This window comes from Thalassophryne amazonica, chromosome 15, assembly GCF_902500255.1.
Source record: "Thalassophryne amazonica chromosome 15, fThaAma1.1, whole genome shotgun sequence".
Classification (NCBI taxonomy): Eukaryota; Metazoa; Chordata; class Actinopteri; order Batrachoidiformes; family Batrachoididae; genus Thalassophryne; species Thalassophryne amazonica.
The window spans coordinates 72,768,713-72,787,488 of record NC_047117.1 but is presented as its reverse complement, the minus strand read 5'-3'; the positions used below and the strand labels follow the sequence as shown (position 1 = coordinate 72,787,488).

Genomic DNA, 18,776 nt, shown 5'->3' with positions numbered 1-18,776 from the left:
CCGAATCCATTGCAAGCAGAAGATCATTCACGACTTTAGTGAGAGCCGTCTCTGTGGAATGATATTTTCTAAAAACAGACTGCAGTGGCTCAAAGAGATTATTCTCAGTAAGATAGTCCACGAGCTGCCGTGACACCACTTTTTCCAGAATTTTAGAGCCAAATGATAGATTTGATATCGACCGATAGTTTTTCAATACATTGGGGTCAAGATTAGGTTTCTTAAGTAATGGTTTAATCACTGCAGATTTGAAACACTTAGGAACAGATCCAGAAGTTAAAGAAAGATTAATAATTTCCAGCACAGTCAGCCCAAGAGTGGGCCACAGGTCCTTAAACAGTTTTATTGGTATAGGAAATAAATAAGCAGGTTGTGCTTTTTCTTGACGTTAAAAGTTTTGTCAGCATGCCTTTTGAGATACTATCAAATTCTGTAAATCTAGGGAATACCTCAGTAATGGCGGCCACCTCAATAGCAGGGTGTAGTGGCTGGGTTAAGGCATGCTGGGATATCTTTAACCTAATGTCTTCTATTTTTCCTCAAAGTAATCCAGGAAATCTTGTGGGGTAAAAGGAGAGCGAACTACAGGTGGTTGTCCATGAATAAGTGTTGCCACTGTGTTTAACAAAAACTTTGAGTTAATGCTCGTTTTTGTTGATCAAATCAGAGTAGTAAGTTCGCTTTGTAGCCAATAATGCATGCTTATAGTCTAAGATAGCATCACGCCACGCAAGGTGGAATACTTCTAATTTTAGAACTACGCCATTTCCGTTCTAGACCTCGTGCTTTATGCTTGAGGTCACGCAGGTAATCATTGAACCAAGGTGACTGTGTTTTGGGGGAGCACGGTTTTAACACAGGTGGTGCAATCATGTCGAGTGTAGTTTTGAGCACTGAGTTTAAACTATCCACTGTTGATTGGGTATTTGCCAAATGTGAAGCCAAGACATCAGACAGTCTTTCTTCGAGTTCAGTCTTAGTTGAGGAGTTGATGCATCGCTGTAGTGATATACGAGTATATATACATATATATATATATATGTATATAAGTGAAACTATAACTTAATAAGTGAGTGATCAGAGTCCACTGATGAGGCATGATGACAATATTCGTGACAGCAATACCACGTGCGAGAACCAAATCCAGGGTATTTCCACAAATGTGAATCGAGTCTCGAATGCATTGACGGAATCCTAATGCATCCACAACTTCCATAAATGATTTGCAGAGGGGATCAGAAGGCTTATTTGTATGAATGCTAAAGTCACCAATGATTGGAATGTTATCTGCACTCATTGACAAGTTAGAGATGAACGCACCAAATTCATCTAAGAATTCAGAATATGCACCATGAGGCCTATATACAGTGACAAAGTAATACAGCTTATTTTTATTCTGACCTTGGCAGTGCGTAATATCCTGAGCAAAGTGGAGAATCAGATGCTCAAACAAGTTATATTTGTGACCCCCAACAGTCAATAAGCTAAACCTAGATTTATAAATAAAAGCAATATCCCATCTTGCTTTACATCAAGAGGGACATGACTAAATGTATATGCTGGTGGGCAGGCCTCATTTAAGGAGATGACAGCTGTAGGTTTAAGCCAGGTTTCACATAACCCAATCATATCTAAGTGATGATCAATAATTAGATCATTAATCAACAATAATTTTGAGGATAGTGATCTTACGTTAATGTTAATGTTAATGATCTTACAGTGGGGTTAACAGTTAAACTGTTTTGGTTTAGGGGTGGCATATATAAGATGCCGAGAAGTAGGTTTAGGTTTGAGACATTCCATGCGCGTTGGTAGCAGACACAAAATCTTTGATATTGTTGGAACAACCACCGGTCCATCCTCATCATATGGATGATGATGAGATGATGATGACTGACAGCTGTCAGCTCAGGTGCACCTTGTGATCCTACCAGGCGTCTGCACCCTCTGGTGCCTGAAACCCGACCACAGGCAGGGCACCCTCTGGTGGTGAGCCAGCAGTACCTCCTCTTCGGACCACAGCAGCATGACTGAGACAGAGTCTCTTCACCCAAAGCGATCAAATGGATTAATGTGATTATTAACCATCAGATGACAAGGAAAAACCTCTTAAATCATTCTAAAGTCAGTTTTCAGCAGAAACAAGGCCGTTTTAAGCAGAAACTTGGTGAAACTCCGCGATACTTTGAAATGACCGACGAGCAGTGAACGCATCAGCTAGCAGCCCGTGTAGCCGCTGCACTCTTATTGCGTCCTTCATCTTTTATGATGAAATAATTCTGAATTTATGTGAAAATGATTGTTGTACAAAAGCTTCAGATATCTGTTGCTGAGATAGATGATGACTGGTGTGCAGTTTTAAGCAGAAACAAGGTGTTAATCTGTGAACCGCGGCTAATAACGAATGTGCAGTGAAGACAGGGCGGACTGATTTTTAGGGGGGACTGTTCGGTTGGCGGCACCAGTGTCGCTCCTGGAGAACACGGCCTCTGGACAGTGACCAAATCATTGGTACTTTTTCTCTTAACCACAACAACAGGCGCATTGTGCTGTTATGAAGACATCAATGGTAGGTGAAAGATTTTTATTTTCCTTTGCCTGCTGTTGACATTTTTCCCTGAGGCTATAGGCTACATGTGGAGGTCTGTGGATATTTGTATTGAACAGTAGCCTAGGTTTGTGTGTGATTTTGTTCATTCTGTATGTCATCAGTGGCTGTGCAGATCAGAATGTGGCTATGTGTACGCATGCCCATGAATGTGGCAGAGGTGTAGCAGAGAGCTGTCGTGACACACGAGCCCATACCACCCTCATAAAAATGCCAAGCTCCCCATAGCACCTGCAGAAAAAAAATCTCTGGAGCCGCCACTGGGTCACAGGCTGGTAAGGCCACAGGTGGAGGAGCCGAGCAGCAGGTGCTGCAAGTGTGACTTCAGAGGATCCTCAACAACATGATTTCTTTTAGGCACCAAAATTCAAAGCCATAGGATTTGTTTTTCAAGTTTCACCCACATCAGGCATCTGACAGAGCAGGAAATCATTTCACTGTGAAGATGGAATATGAGAGAGAGAGAGAGAGAGAGAGAGCAAAAGCAGTATCATTAAAGGGCGGAGCCTATTCATATTCGTTCAGTGTTTTTGTCTTTTTGTTCACATGTGGGTGGGGTTGTCTTTGTGTTTGAAGAAAAAAAAAACCCTATTCTGTAGAAAATGCCACAACCGTTTTTTTGATCCCAGTCCATCACTGGGTGTCAGTCATATTTGATGTTGGTGATTGGTTGTAGGTGTGTGAAAAGGGAGGGAAGAGATGTATAAGAGGAGAGAAACGGGAGGACGACAGATAGAAAGGGAAAGAATTCACCAGGTTTGTGAATTAACATTCTGTGAAATTCGTTGAGAAAAAAGTATTTTGTTTTCCTTCTCGTGTGTTTGCACGAGCACCATTTAGTTAATCAGGTTAGTCATGTTAGTATTTTCTAGGGGTTATAAGTAGAAGTGTGTCAGGCGTTGTGGAGTCACAACAACCAAAATTATTTTGGATAAAGACAAATTCAGTTGTACATATATTAATCAGTATTTTACTTTGTAAACAGTTTTGGGTTTCCATTCTGGAGTTTACTGTGTTTTATTATTTTTTATTGGGGTTGAGGTTTCTGAGTTTTCTTTGTGGAGTGTTTTGAAGTTTTAAAATCTTTCAGTAAAGTTGTTAAATGTTCTTTTCAAGTGTTGTCTGGGATCAGACATTTAAAATATCTGTTACGATTTCTTTGATCACTAGGGCTGTTGTACGAGGAGACGTCCCCCTCACTGCAGGTAAACCCTTTGTGGTAGTGACCTTGTTAATCAAACAAATCCAAACACCCCAGCAACCTGGTCTGAGGGTCAGTTTGCACCATATTAGATACAATGTGGGGAAGTGGGGTGCCACACTTATTTTTCTTGTTTGTTTTCATGTTTACATAGTTACTACAAATGCATCAACATTTTAATTATAAATGTTTGATTTGATTGTCCAGAGACATGTTGTGGTACATAATTTTACTGAATGTGACTTTGTTGGCAGTGGAACATACTGCTTCAGCACAAAATGGTAATATTACACACGTACATTCAGCCTTCTATCAGCACTGTGCATCTCTACGTTATCATTTGACTGATTTGTTGAAACTGGATTTATTTTCAAAAAACAAAAATGCAGGACATTTTGATTACTTATCAGGACAGAAGTACAAGTTACCATTTGTTGCTCGGAGTTGTAAGGAGATCCAGGACAAATATTGTGTGCGAGCGGGTAAGTTTGAACAAACTGCATCAGAATTGAAAAAGTGCAGAAAACAATAAAGGGTCAATAAAGTTGTTTGAAATGCACATTTTGGGTTTCAGTTCAGGAAGGCAGCGATGATTAAAATTAAACAAATGCTATTTTGTTGTAATATTCAGCTTTCTGTATTTCAGACGGGTTACACTACCTGATGACTGCTAACGGCATGGTCTATCAGACGTTCTGTGACATGACCACTGCAGGAGGCGGCTGGACGCTGGTGGCAAGCGTTCATGAGAACAGTGTTTTTGGAAAGTGCACAGCAGGCGACCGCTGGTCCAGCCAGCAGGGCAACAACATCAATATACCAGAAGGAGATGGAAACTGGGCCAACAGAAACACCTTTGGGACAGCAGAGGGTGCCACTTCAGATGACTACAAGGTAAAGGATTTCCTGGACAAACATAATGTTCATACTGTAGTGGACATAATTCAATATGTAATACTGGACATAATTCACCATACCCATTTATCATTTGGCGTTAGTGTGTTGTTTTCTACATTTAAAAATGAGCTGAGGTGCTTACTGTGCACATCAATGGGTGTCTCGTTCAAAGTTACAGGGGCATGGTCTCTTTGATGTTTTTGCACTGAGACTGCTGTGCTTTTGATGGGCGGTGCAAAGCTCTGTTCCAAAGTGTGTGAGTTTTGAACATGGATCACAAAATAAATGATACACCATTGTGTTGTCGATGTGGGAAATTGTCTTGTTTTTTTTTTCCACCCATTGCAATTTCCACGCTAGTCTTTTGAAACATTTTTGAAGGACATTCTGATATGATCATGAAGGCGAATCCTATGTCTTTGTTGCTTGCTGAGTTTGGGGAGTCGTCTGCATCGGCTTGGCTTGCTCAAACGGAGTGGCACTTTGCACTGTGTGAGATTACCACGGACGACACGAAATGCTATTATGTCATGTCGGCCCTCGGAAGTTCTACAGCAACAAGTGTTGTTAGTCTCCTGAAAAATCCCCCTGCAGTGGATAAATATGGAGCTTTCAAGGATCACCTGTTAAAGATATTTGAACTTTCCACACACAGACTTTGAGTGTGTGTTTGTTTATCTCAGTAATGTTCATTATATATGTTAAAACTATTAATTATTATTAAAACTGGATCATACACTATAAATCTAACACATCCAACATTAACTTTATTAGTTGTAGCTCTGTTTTGTAATGTGTTTTTCCTAGTAATCAAAGTTTAATGAACAAAAGCACGGCAAAGTGTATTTTAACCATAGACTGTGTGTGTGTCCTGAACAAAGCTTGGGTGATGTTGTCCATAGTTTTCCCAGAACAACAAACATGAAGCTTGTGTCTAAGCATTACCATATTGACAGCAGCAGCAGCAGCACAATGAACTCATTAATGCATAAAATGGTGGACCATGGGTGGCTCAGTGTGTGGCTCTGAGTCTTAACTGCCGAAGCTAACAGGCTAACCTCAGGGATGAGATTTTTCCGCGGATTTGACAGTCCCGGGGGTCGATTTTGTGAAACGTCCAAATCCATTGAGAAAATTTTAGGTGGGGGGGGTAAGAATGCAAAAAAAAAAATTTAATGCCTGGAGTACCTTTGTTTAATAAAATTGTCATCTATTCAGAACACTGAGTGGTCTTTGTTATCGCAGATGCAGCAAGTTCGATCAATCCATCAGTCAGCCGAACGTGGAAGTAATGCTGTGCTGATCAGTGATCAGTGACCAGTATGACGTAGGTGCACAATGAGCATGTAGTGTAGTGTAAGTGTAGAGCATGTAGTGTAAGGGAGGTAACTGTGTAGTCTTTCGGTAGTTGTCCCTCCAACAAATCATAAAAAACCGAGACGGTATCGAAGCGCAGTCGAAGCTATTACTTACACACATTTTCATTGGTTATTACAAAGCTTATGACCAATCAGCGCAAAGGTTATATATGCGTTTCTCCCACTCTTTCCTTTCTCCCGCCCTTACATGTATGTTTGTTGACAAGTGTGCCATGCTGAAAGTGGAGAATGCTGAAAATCAAGTCTAGTTATGAAAAAATATTTTGGTCACAAAAATACACATGTAGATGGTCTTAGTAAGGGTTTACAGTTGAACAGGTGGCATTTATAGTAGTTTTTAATATCATTTTAGTGCAATTTACATGTTTTAAAACAGCAAAAATTCTTTGGCTTTTGACGCCCTGGACCCGCCCGGGCCTGCGGCCCCTGGACCCTGGCTTATTTTCCTCTGAAAATCGAATTTGCCAATCTCATCCCTGTAACCTTGGTTCGAGTATTTATTAAATCATATGTTTGGGGACTGTGTTGAGGTTTTCCTTAGGATTTGCTTGGGTGTGGACATGAAAAGTTATGAGCCACTCATTTTGTCAATAATCATGCCTTAACAGGGCTTATCTACCTCCTGTGAAAATTCAAATTGTAATGGTGGTGTGTACAACAGTGTAACCCTCGTGCAGAGAACAGACCAGGTTTTTATAATCCGCTGGGGACGTTACGCAGACAAAATGCACATGAAGTGGGATGGCACAGAATGAGGACACAAGAGGGAGCCAGAGACCTGAGAGAGAAGGAAAAAGGACACAGCCCCAGAGGCCAGAGAATAATGAAATGACAGGACCAATAATAACAACAAGGGAGAATTAATGGGACAACACAGAGAATAACACATGGACAATAGTAGTTGAGAGAGAATAAAATGGTGACCTTAAACTAAAATACAAACTTTGACCCATAACACAAACTGTAAGAAATGTCCAATTTTATATGCTTGTAAATCAATATGTGATGACATTTTATCTTCATCAACATGCTCATAATGTCTGTGTTTACTTGCTTGTAGATGGAGAAAGTACTGCTTACAGAATTTCAATGATGACAGATGTGTATGTTTGCTTACAGAATCCGGGATACTATGACATTACAGCAGAGGACATGTCTGTGTGGCATGTTCCGAATAAACTCGCTCTGAATGTGTCTAAGCTGGCCGCCATCCTCCGCTACCACACCAACACCGCCATTCTCAAAGCGTATGGAGGAAACCTCCTAAAGCTTTTTGAGGTAAGTTACGAATTTGTGAAGTAATGATGGCTCAAACAATACAGGTTTATAAGATCTGTGCTCAAAGTCAATGGTATGCCTTGCATGTGTCTTTGTGACATCAATCCGGTTACATGACATTTCAGAAATATCCAGTGATCTACAATGTCGGCTCCTGCAGTGACAGAGGACCAGTTTCTCCCATTGTGTATGATAAGGGAGACACACAGTCCACAATAAACATGTATGGACCACATGTACAAAGTAAGAAGTTCATCTTAAAAGACATATGTTTGTAAAGAGCAATTTCACCATTATTTTATGGGTTGTTTCATTCTAAGTCCTCTATATTTATTTGATTGCACAAGTCATGGCTTAAATGCATGTAAATGAACTTGGTGAAAGTCAAACCACATTGTATTTTAAAATTTTGTCACTTTTGTGAAAAATCTACTGGGATAACACTTCTAAGAAATACAAACATTGTGGTCCTGTGTGATAAACCTGTCTGCAGCAGGCAGGGAGTTTGAAGTCCAAAATAATTCGAGGTAATGCAGTTGAGGATTCAAGATAATTGTTGGGGAAAGTGAATGACACGGACCCACACCAGGGGGCGTAAATGAACGGACAATAGAGATCAATCAATCAATCAATCAATTTTATTTATATAGCACCAAATCACAACAAACAGTTGTGATTTGACGCTTTATATTGTAAGGCAAGGCCATACAATAATTACGTAAAAACCTCAACGGTCAAAACGACCCCCTGTGAGCAAGCAGTTGGCGACAGTGGGAAGGAAAAACTCCCTTTTTTGCATTAAATTACATTAAATTGTTGTCTTTTGGCAACAAAAGACAACAATTTAATGTTGTGAATGTGCACAACCAGATACAAATACTGCTTTTGTAATGTCAATCAATAACAACAAAGATGACATGTGGGCAGGCTCGAGGGTAGGAGACGCCTATCCAGAGAAGAGCTGGGACCCACAAGGTTCCACCGCCAACGGAGACCTGCAACACACCGGAGCCGCCAAGTCCTGAGTCCCCAGGTGGCCACTGCCTCCAGCTGTCAGATCTGGTACTGCTGGCAGGAAGAACAAACAGGTTACGGTGGGTGTGTGTACACCCAGCAAACAGTCAGCAAAAACACAGTTCCTTTCTGGTGGGGGAAAAACCTCCACCTCCTGATCACAGGAACTCAGAGTACGTGCAGAGCCTTATGTAACACTTAACAAGTCTGGAGTGAGGAGTGGGTACGCCAACTCCTTCCAACTTCTACAAACTCAGGTACAAGCTGCAAGTGTACAAAAAGGTTACAACTGCAAAAAGCTCAGATGCAAAAACGTGTGCGTACGGCACAAAACGGCTGAGACGGTTTACCTGTCGGGTAAGCTGATTTCTCGGCAGGGATGTGATGTCACTGCCAGGTTTTAATGGGTGGTGATGATGATGGGATGATGGATGACAGCTGTCAGCTCCGCCTCCTGGTTGGCGACTGCGCCCTCTGGTGCCTGAAGCCCGCCCTCAGGCAGGGCGCCCTCTGGTGTTGGCCAGCAGTACCTCCTCTTCTGGCGGCCCACACAACAATAATGGTGTTGGTAATGCCAACAGTGAGTGCAAAGCAGAAGAAAGTATAACAGCACTGACAAGTCTGGGATGATATAAATATGCGTTGAAATTATGTGAACACACCATAAGAGTGCAGATTGCAAACACAGAGCACGAGTGGGTACATAAGGGCCCTGTCCCACTGGCGTTTAGGAGGATTTGCGTATGGATTGCGCACAAAATTGGCCCATATTCGCCAAACATCCGCAATATCCGTGTAACATGCCTGTATGAGTCGGCCGTCATCCGAATATGCCCATGATCATCCACAGAGGCACGCATGTCCGCAGCCAGGATTTTTGAGCTGTTCAAAAATCTGAAGGCAGATGACATCTGCCTTACATACTCCATATATACTCAATTCATACACAATACATACTCACTCTATGCGCTGTATATCTGCCGTTAACCGCTGATATCCGCAACTGACGGGGCTTTGCGGCTTGGCAGCGGAACAGGACAGTGTGTTAAACAGATATATTGCGTGCCCATCATGTCCACATCACAAACTAAAATATGTTGTAGCGAATGCATACAGATTGGCCACAAATAAAGCATTTTTATTACATCTGCTGTGCAGCTGATTTGCGGACAATCTGTGAATGCATAACAAACACGTCACGTAAACCCAAAGTACTATATGAGGCAGAAAGCGACATACCTGCCAGTCAGTGCCAGTCCAGCTGTGTAAATCCACAAAGACGTAGCTGCTGCAATCCGGGACTTTTATTTAACACCAACAAAAGGAAGAGTTGCTGTTTTAGCCACAACTCACTCAAAAAAAAAAAGAAAGAAAACACCGTCTCACACCCGAGCGGCTTCCCCCCTTCCGCTCCCCAAAGCAGAAATACTTTGTTCGTGTACTTAATTAGAATTTTGACGTATCTGTACTTTACTTCATTATTTAAATTTATGGCAACTTTCACTCTCATTCCACTACATTTCCTCAATAAAATATATACTTTTACTCCAATTCATTTCCCTTAACCATCTTTGTTACTCGTTACTACAATATAAAAATAGAAGAAATTTGAGTGTTTGCCTGTTTGCAGAGGTTGACACTGGAACGCAGCGGTACACCGTACTGGGAAGAGATACAGTCCTCCATAGACAGTACGCAGGGGTACGCCTTGGAAGACCAACTTTCACCCCTGCATCATCAAGTGACGTGTTTGACATAAAACAAATTTAAAAGACAAAAAAATTAAAGATGAGAGGTTGAATCTGCGCACCTGCTGATGAAGAGGAGACTGTGGAAGGTGAAAAGGGGGCCATCTGCGCGCTGGACTCCAAACGCGCACATGCTGATGCACGATCAGAGTTAACACACGACAAAACTGGTCGGCTTGGCTGTTTCGTTTTACTTATTTTCTCTGAATTTGTCACAGAGAAGCGGTGCTGTGTTTTTGATTCAAGAACACAAAGAGCACTGCGTTTGGTTACTTTGCATTGGTCGGTGTGGGTGATGATTGCAAAGTTGATCTTTTTTTTTAAAATTTTCCTTAAGAGCCTGGCTTTCTTTTTGTGTTGCTGTTTTACTCACCCCTCATTTTGGATTTTACCTTAGATTAACTTTTACCAAATTAATTTTGTGGTAAGATACTTGTACTTTCTCTCAAGTATCACTTTGAGGTACTTTATAGAAGACTGGTAATATTAAAGTAATGTTGTTTTCCTTCTCTCTTTTTGAAGCGCAATTTGAACCAGGATTCATAACGTTCAGAGTAATCAACAATGAGCGTGCAGCCATGGCAATCTGCTCTGGAGTCAAACCAACTGGATGCGACACTGAACATGTGAGTATGAATCCATCATCAGACTTCCTCTTCGTCAACACAGAGTTGTTATTCAGCCTAATTTGTGTGCAATAATCCTGTGTGTCCTCAGTACTGTATTGGAGGAGGCGGATTTTTTCCTGAAGGAAATCCAAAGCAGTGTGGAGACTTCCCATCATTTGACTGGGACGGACTCGGAGGACAAGGCGCGAGTGCTTCAAGACAGATGACTGAAGCTGCTGTGTTACTCTTTTACCGCTGATAGTCATTAAATAAGTTTCTTTTTAATTCAAATGATTTCATTACATTACATTTAAAATAATCAGTGAGTTGCCAGAAAGTGGTGACACAGAACTACATATTCAACATTAATCGAATATGTTATTATCTCAAAACATGATTCTTGAGTGTGTTTAAGTCTCTTGATTATAGATTTTCCAATCTGGTAGAGGTGAAAAATAAATGATAATTTCCGTTGTCAATTTATTTCTTAAATTTGTGTGAAAGGTTAAAATGAATTAAATTTTTTCAGAAGAATCACAGCTTAGTGTCTGTCTTTCTGTTAAATTCTTTTTCTGACTTGCAAAGAAATGTCATGGCCACCAGGACCGTACCATCAGCAACAAGGTTCCACCAACAGTGAGACACTCCTGTCTGTCTTTATTTTATGTTAGGGTTGTTGTACACATTAAAAGATGCCAACATGTCCCAAAATAAGAACTACACTGCTGCTCACCAAGTCCTAAACACTGGTCCTGAAAAATGAAGCCCATATGGACATGGCAAATCATGCAGTTCTTTGAATAGCCGTTTAAGGTTGGCTCCAAAAGCGAGTAACTCCAAAGTGGGTCACAAGTCAAACTCTCCAACTTTACAAACTAGTGAGCTAGTTCTGGCAGAGAACTCACACTGCCTCCCCGTACATTTACTGACTCTTCACATAATCTCCCACCACTTTCTGCAAATAGGGTGCATTATTGAGCAGAACTAATCAGGAATGACCCGATGATGTCATATTATATACTGGGGACCCAATAGTTACTATACCTAAACTTTTGAAGTGTCTGCTAGATTTTAGTATTGTGTCATGATATAAAGTAAATAAATCAAAATCTGAAGCTATGATGATAAAGGTGAATTGGCCTGCAGAACTGTCCGATAAAGTCAAATTTAATTGGTCACCAAACGGATTCAGATATTTGGGAATCATTATCACAAAGGATATTTCTCGAATGTATAAAGCAAATTATGGGAAACTATTGGCTCAAATTCACAAAGATTTAGAAAGATGGAAAATATTACCATTATTCCTTTTTGGGAGAATTGAAATGGTCAGAATGAATATTCTTCCCAGATTGCTTTATTTATTTATGTCGCTTCCTATTTGGATCTCAGCATCCAATTGTTGCAAAAATGCATAAAATGATTTCTGTTTTTATTTGGCAGAAAAAAGGCCAGGATCAATCTCACACAGCTAACCAGTAGTAAGGCTTCTGGAGGCCTTAACCTACCAAATTTGAAACTGCACTACTGGGTGGCACAACTGCATGGGGTTGTGGAATGGTTAAAACAGAGTAAAGGAACAACATGGGTGAGATTACAGCAAAGCTCATGCCCCAAATTCCCACAGCAGGCCTTTGCATTCACCTCCAAGGAGATATGGAACAAGTATAGGATTACAAATGTATGGATGAGATGCACCCAAAAGGCCCTAGGTACTATTAGAAAAACTATTAAAGCCCCCCAGTCCATATCACGGACAATGAAAATCTCAAATATAATTGACTTTTTTATAATTGACTCCCCAGTTCCCAAATGCTTATTGAGTGTTGTTAGAAGGAAAGGTGATGTAACAGTGGTAAATATACCACTGTTCCAGCTTTTTGGAAATGTGTTGCAGGCATCCATTTCAAAATGAGCAAATATTTGCACAAAAGCAATAAAGTTTATCAGTTTGAACATTAACTATCTTGTCTTTGTGATGTATTCAATTGAATATAGGTTGAAGAGCATTTGCAAATCATTGTATTCTGTTTATATATTCACACAATGTCCCAACGTCATTGGAATTGGGGTTGTAAGTAACTAAATGTCTTCTGCTCATTATACATAATTGTTCCTGTGAATCTGAGGACATTTGGTCTTTCCTTACCAAAGTTATCTGGGGGAACAGAATATTTCAGCCAAACTTTCTCGCTCTGAAATAATCTGTTCCCCCCTGTATCAAGGACAAAATAATTCCTGATGATATTGAGTTATAGATATTTTAGTCCTCTCATGGTGGATAATCACTCCTGTGAGTTTGAAGACTTTTGCTCTTTCCTTACCAAAGTTACCTGGTGGAACAGAATATTTCAGCCTGACTTTCTCACCCTGAAATAATCTGTTCCCCCCACTATCAAGAACAGTCAGTAACCAATCATCTCATGTTTCTAAAAAATGAACCGCTGTCTGTGAGAAAAACTGATGTAACAATTTGCATAGATTTTCTTAAGTTATTTTCTGTAACTTCACTACATAAAGTTATTTCAACTTACATAACTAGAGAAGTCTTGTGGCATTATGAAATAACTAAATTGAAATAACTAAAGAAATAATATATGCAAATTGTTACATCAGTTTTTCTCATTGAGACAGCACTTTTTTAGAGTGCAACTTCCCTCCGTGTGAGGTCGTGGTTCATCACATGGTCCACCAAAGTTGCTTGAATTTCATCTGAAACATTTCTCCTTCTTGCTCTTCTTTGTCTTTGTCCTTGTCCACATATCTCTGTCTTTGTCTTTTTCCTCTTTTTCTGGGTGTTATCAGCTCCATTATTGCAGATTTGACAAAATGTCTTACCTGAGCTCTATTTGTGGTGCCAAATGTCAGACTGATTGGTGCTGAGTTTTCTATATGAGTGTTTTCAGATGTTTGCATAAGTATTTCCAATTGCTAGATGTGTTTTGCATTTTTATTAAAAGTTTTTTCCCAATGATAACAAGGAATTTTATCTTTGATTTCAGTGTCTAATATAGAAAACTGTGTAATGTTCTGCAACAATTGTGTTGAAGGATTGCAAGCAAAGTGCAAAGCAGAAGATGTGTTTAAGTTATTATGACATTGTGTTTTAGCTGTTGTTACAAGAAATTTTGGATTTGATGTTTTAGTCTAAACATTCGCTTTTTGGGTGTAAGCAGTTGGCAAAAAGTGTAACTGCAAGCTTTGCAATTAATTCATCTAAATTAATCACATTTTTTTACTGACAATATAAAGTGTGTGTGTGTGTGTGTGTGTTGGGGGGTGCTTTTAATAATCTGAGGTAAATTAGAGCATGTGAGGGGATGGGTTTTTTTCTATTACATGTCACAGGGGTGTTAAACAACCTGTGTGTCACAAATTCTGCTTAAATCAGGAGAATATCTGTGAAAACAATCATATTATGGGACGTCAGAAATGTTGACATGAAAATGTAAAATGCGGATAGAACTTTAATTGCTACAATATGGCCCCTTTAATTATATTACAGTATCCAAGACCATTTCCTTTTCAAATCTGCCTATTGAAAATTCAAACCTGGATGAAAAACATCACCAATCAAGCATTTTAAAACTGTTTTAAACCTGTAAGAGGTCCATGTGGCAACTAATTAACAATTGTTTAAGCCTAATCAGCATTTCACAGCAAAAGGAAAATTCATGCAAAATAAATAAATAAAACAAGAGCAATCCGAGATTTCTGATGTCCGCCAATCTGGATCTAGATCACCTCCAAAATGTAGTGGAGTCTTCCATGCCCTAATATCTATCTGTGGTGCAAATTTGCTGAGAATGTGAAGTAGTTGTTTTTTTTTTTTACGTAATCCTTCAATAATTTGAAATCTTGATCCAGAATCCGAATCTGGATCTGGATCACCCCCAAAATTTTATGGAGTCTTCCATGACCTAATATCTATATGTGATGAAAGTTTCGTCAAAATCTGTGCAGGAGTTTTGATGTCATCCTGCAAATAGACTACAGACAAATAAATTAACATAAATGATGAAATTAAAATAAATCAATTCAAAGGTAATACAATAAACACACACACACACTTGAGATGACAGTTATTAAAACTAGTTTGGTATGAAAAGAATTTAACCTGAATTCCACCTGTGTCTGTTGCTGAGAAGGAAGAAACATGAACAATGCTCTTTTGTCACTCACTTCCGAGAAGAAGGTAAGTTAATCAGCAGTAGATATTCTGGTCAGGTTGTTTTTCTTGTTGGTATTAAAAAAAACCCTCCTGGTCTCATGCTGTTGTTGAAATGGTCTAAAAATGTATCCAAAGCATACATGATCACCAAACCAGCTATTGCTCTCAGAAACACTCTTTATTTACAGACCGTTAATGTCAAAACAAAACTGTCAATATAACATATTTAGATTAATTCATTACAGCACCTATAACGCTTTAATTTTTGAAATCTACATGAATCGTACTTTGACCTTTTTTTGGCATCAATGGGTTGGTCTGTAAATAAAAAGTGGAATACCTGGTTTGGTGGTGTGTACCTATGGATGCTTATATATACACACACACACACACACCGTATTTGTGTGTCTGAGGGCTCAGGGTTGTGCATCAGCCCAAGAAAGTTGGTTAATGCCTCCGTCACACTAGAGGCCAAATGAGCCTGTAAATTCGACCCACGTTTGTGAAGCATCGAGGTGCATTCGAAAACATCAGACAGCATTCAGTCAGATTACGATCAGACTGCAATCTTAATATTCGTACAGCATGAAAACAGCATTCGAATCATTCCAATCACATTCGAGGGCCATTTCAAAGTGATCTGCCATGTCGAATCCTGCCAGCTCTTTTGTCACTTTTGTAAGATAATCAGATAATGTTCTGGTCAGGTTGTTTTTCCTTGTTACTACATGAGAATGAGCAAAGAAAAAACTCTGAAAATGGGTGGGGATCTGGGGGCTGCTGTAGGCCCCACGCAGCGAAGCCCCTGGAAGCTCACCGGTTTCCAGCATTTTAGAGGCATGTCGGGGCCACTACAGAGACCTGCATCATATCGTGGGATATGACCGTTTATGGGGACCTGAACTCCATTGTGCAATTTAAGTTCACACGGAAAATGGTGCAATGTTTTGTTTTTGGCTGCAATCACCAAAACAATTGGGAAAAGTATTTATATTTTGGTTCCCAGTGGAGAAGAGAGGCAGATGGGAGACGTCGTGTCGGTATGTGTAAACCTACACAGTTAACCAGAGATGCTGTGTTCTCTTGCCTGAAAAACCATCTCGACATGTTTGTGCTCTGTGTCATAAACAAACCACAACACATGTCCACTTTCCCACCGGATTGTCACTTTTTCTTTGCATTTTCACTTTGTTAGTAATTTACTCAAACCCACTGAAAATGCTGTGGCTTTTCCCCCGGAAGTCGAGAAATTACATCATATGCGTCATATTTTACCCCTTTAGCACCTGCCCTCAAACGAGATGGTGGTGTGTCTATAGTCATTATACATACATGCAATAAAAATTGTTCGCTGTATTTAACCCATCGTAATTACAACTGGACACAATCTAACCACTGGGAGCAGTGGGCTGCTACAGTCTTGCACCCGGGGACCAACTCCAGATGTAGAAATGTTGCCTTGGCCAGTGGCAGAGAAAGGAGCAGACCCTAAATAAGCATGTTTTTGATTGTGGGAGGAAACTGGAATGCCCGGAGGACATACAAACTCACACAGAAAGGGCGGGAAACGATCCCTAGACCTTCTTGCTGTGAGGCACCAGTCCTAACGACTAAGCCACCGTGCCATGTACTACTTTAAATATCATAGCATTGGACAGATGACCTGTAATGAGCTCAGGAATATACTGCAACTTCATGCATGTAGTATAATCATTAAAGAGATTAAAAACATATCAAAAAACAATACTTGTGGTATAAAACAGTGACGCTAATCGGAACTCGACGAGTAGAGTCTCCGATCGCGATCGGAAACTCTACTCGTCGAGTTTCCGATTATACAAAGCCATTCATTATCATAACCAAATGATATCTAGACATAGAATGACAGCAATACGTTACTGTGGAAATTAGAGCAATATCTGTCATATCAACTTCACATTAGAGCCACACCAAGCTAAAGCGATCACAGTAAGAAAGTAAGAACTTGTAATCAACTGAAACTCTGCTAGTAGATTCTTCGATTGGAGACTCTACCAGTAGAGACTCCGATGGCAGTTTCTACTTTGACATTTACTTGTAATTTAACTGCATCCACCAGAGGTGGGACAAGTCACTGTTAAGTTGTGAATTGGCAAGTCCCAAGTCCACAAGTCTCAACTCAAGTCAGCTTGCACCAATTGGTGGTCATTATGACTTCAGACTTGACTTGGGACTGGCTTGAGACTTGTGACTTGTCGATTCATGACTTGAGAGTGACTTGCTGGTGACTTTGTCCCACTTCTAGCATCCACCTAGATTATGTCTGGCATTCTGTAACTTGTTGGTTATTTCTGTAAAGCTGTAAGTGGATTTCATCTGCTCCCAGTCATGAGAGAGAGACAAAAAAGTGAGTTAAAAAACAAACAAACATAATATTTAGAACTATAAATAAACTGATCTTGGTTTTGTTTATTTATTTTGCCATTAAATTGGCCATCACTTCTCAACATAAAATAACTTCTCAAGGCCAAGCTGAGCAGAAAATGAGGTAAGAGACTGTAGATCAACACGTGCTTTCACTTTTGAGTTGCCAAACACCAGAAAAGTCTCCACTATTGCCAGGCAAAGTAACAAGATTGTCGTGAGTCACTTTGATTAAATAAGTTGTCAAAAGGGTCTGGGAAGTGTTAGATTTAGCGAGAAAGTTGTCAAGTTGGCAAACACTACCTGGGTCTGTGTGGCCTGATCGGTCTCAATGTCTGATCAGTTCTCCATCGGCTTGGCATCACTCCAAACAGTCGCTGAAAAGCTTTGGACTTTAATTACTAGACTGACAAGACTTTTAAACTCGACATCAGTATAGCGGGGGAATCAACTAGAGGCGGACCAGTGGATTTCTATCAAGACATTGATAAGAATGGGGTGGTGACCCTCCCCCCAAAACATTTTTCTCAACGGATTTACACTGAACGCAAAAACTGCCCAGATGAAGGTGAAAGTAACTTTGCTATGAAAAGAATTTAACCTGAATTTCACCTGCGTGTGTTGCTGAGAAGGAAGAAACATGAACAATGCTCTTTTGTCAGTTGCCTCAATGTGCTTCACACAGGTAAGATCTAACCTTACTAACCCCCACAGCAACAGTGGTAAGGAAAAACTCCCTAATTTCAGTCTTATCAGAGTTTAAAAGTATGAAGTTTCTAGCCATCCACCTTTCACTGCTGCAAGGCAATCTCCTAAGGATTTTATGTGAATGAGATTACCAACAGATATTGGCATGTATAACTGAGTATCATCAGCACAGCAGTGAAAGGTAATGCCAAAACTCTGCAATATGTGCCCAAGGGGTGCTATATAAAGGGAGAAAAGCAGGGGGCCTAAGACAGACCCCTGTGGAACCCCAAATTTCATTTCACTAAGGTTAGAGGTAGTGTTACTGTACAAAACAGTAAGAACGATTGGTCAAGTATGACGTCAGCCATACAAGGGCACTCCCAGTAATCCCAAAATGATTTTCCAGCCTATCTGCAGCAGACTAGGACAGTGTATAAAATGGATACATAGTGTGCCTATCATGTCCACATCACGACCTAAAATAAGTTGTAGCAAATGCACCCAGATTGGCCACGAATAAAGTGTTTGTATTATGTCTGCTTTGCATCCGTTTTGCGAACAATTTGCGAATGCATAACAAACAGAAATCGACATGTACCTGCCAGTCATTACCAGTCCAGCTGTGGAGATGTACAGATGTAGTTATGGATCCCCAAAGACGTAGTGTGATAGTTGCTGCCATCCAACAACATACCAATCAACTTATCCAAGTCCAGCAATTGATCCAGAGGCTGTGGTGTTGGTGTGAATAGTGATGCCAAAAGGCCCGAGTGTGCTTC

At 40.2% G+C, this 18,776-nt stretch overlaps 1 protein-coding gene across 6 annotated transcripts; it reads left to right on the top strand.

Annotated features, from left to right (window-relative positions):
- The first annotated feature begins 2,113 nt into the window (after positions 1-2,113).
- Positions 2,114-12,244, top strand: LOC117526726 (intelectin-like). Of its 6 annotated transcripts, none has more exons than XM_034188790.1 (8): positions 2,117-3,456; positions 3,779-3,813; positions 4,019-4,291; positions 4,456-4,703; positions 7,205-7,363; positions 7,489-7,606; positions 10,648-10,751; positions 10,843-12,243. In XM_034188790.1, the coding sequence occupies exons 3-8, from the start codon at positions 4,021-4,023 to the stop codon at positions 10,990-10,992; spliced, it is 1,050 nt and encodes a 349-aa protein (XP_034044681.1). In that variant the 5' UTR covers positions 2,117-3,456; positions 3,779-3,813; positions 4,019-4,020; the 3' UTR covers positions 10,993-12,243. The 6 variants fall into 6 exon arrangements, with proteins under 6 accessions (XP_034044680.1, XP_034044681.1, XP_034044679.1 ...); XM_034188791.1 differs by having other exon boundaries at positions 2,118-3,813; positions 4,019-4,090; positions 4,199-4,291; XM_034188789.1 differs by having other exon boundaries at positions 2,114-3,813; positions 10,648-10,784; positions 10,931-12,244.
- Positions 12,245-18,776: the final 6,532 nt, after the last annotated feature.

Coding starts and splice junctions, on each gene's coding strand:
- LOC117526726 (XM_034188788.1), top strand. CDS start 3,711: ATGTTCTTTTCAAGTGTTGTCTGGGATCAGACATTTAAAATATCTGTT. Junction 7,364..7,488: donor ACCTCCTAAAGCTTTTTGAG/GTAAGTTACGAA, acceptor ATGACATTTCAG/AAATATCCAGTGATCTACAA. Junction 7,607..10,647: donor GTATGGACCACATGTACAAA/GTAAGAAGTTCA, acceptor CTCTTTTTGAAG/CGCAATTTGAACCAGGATTC.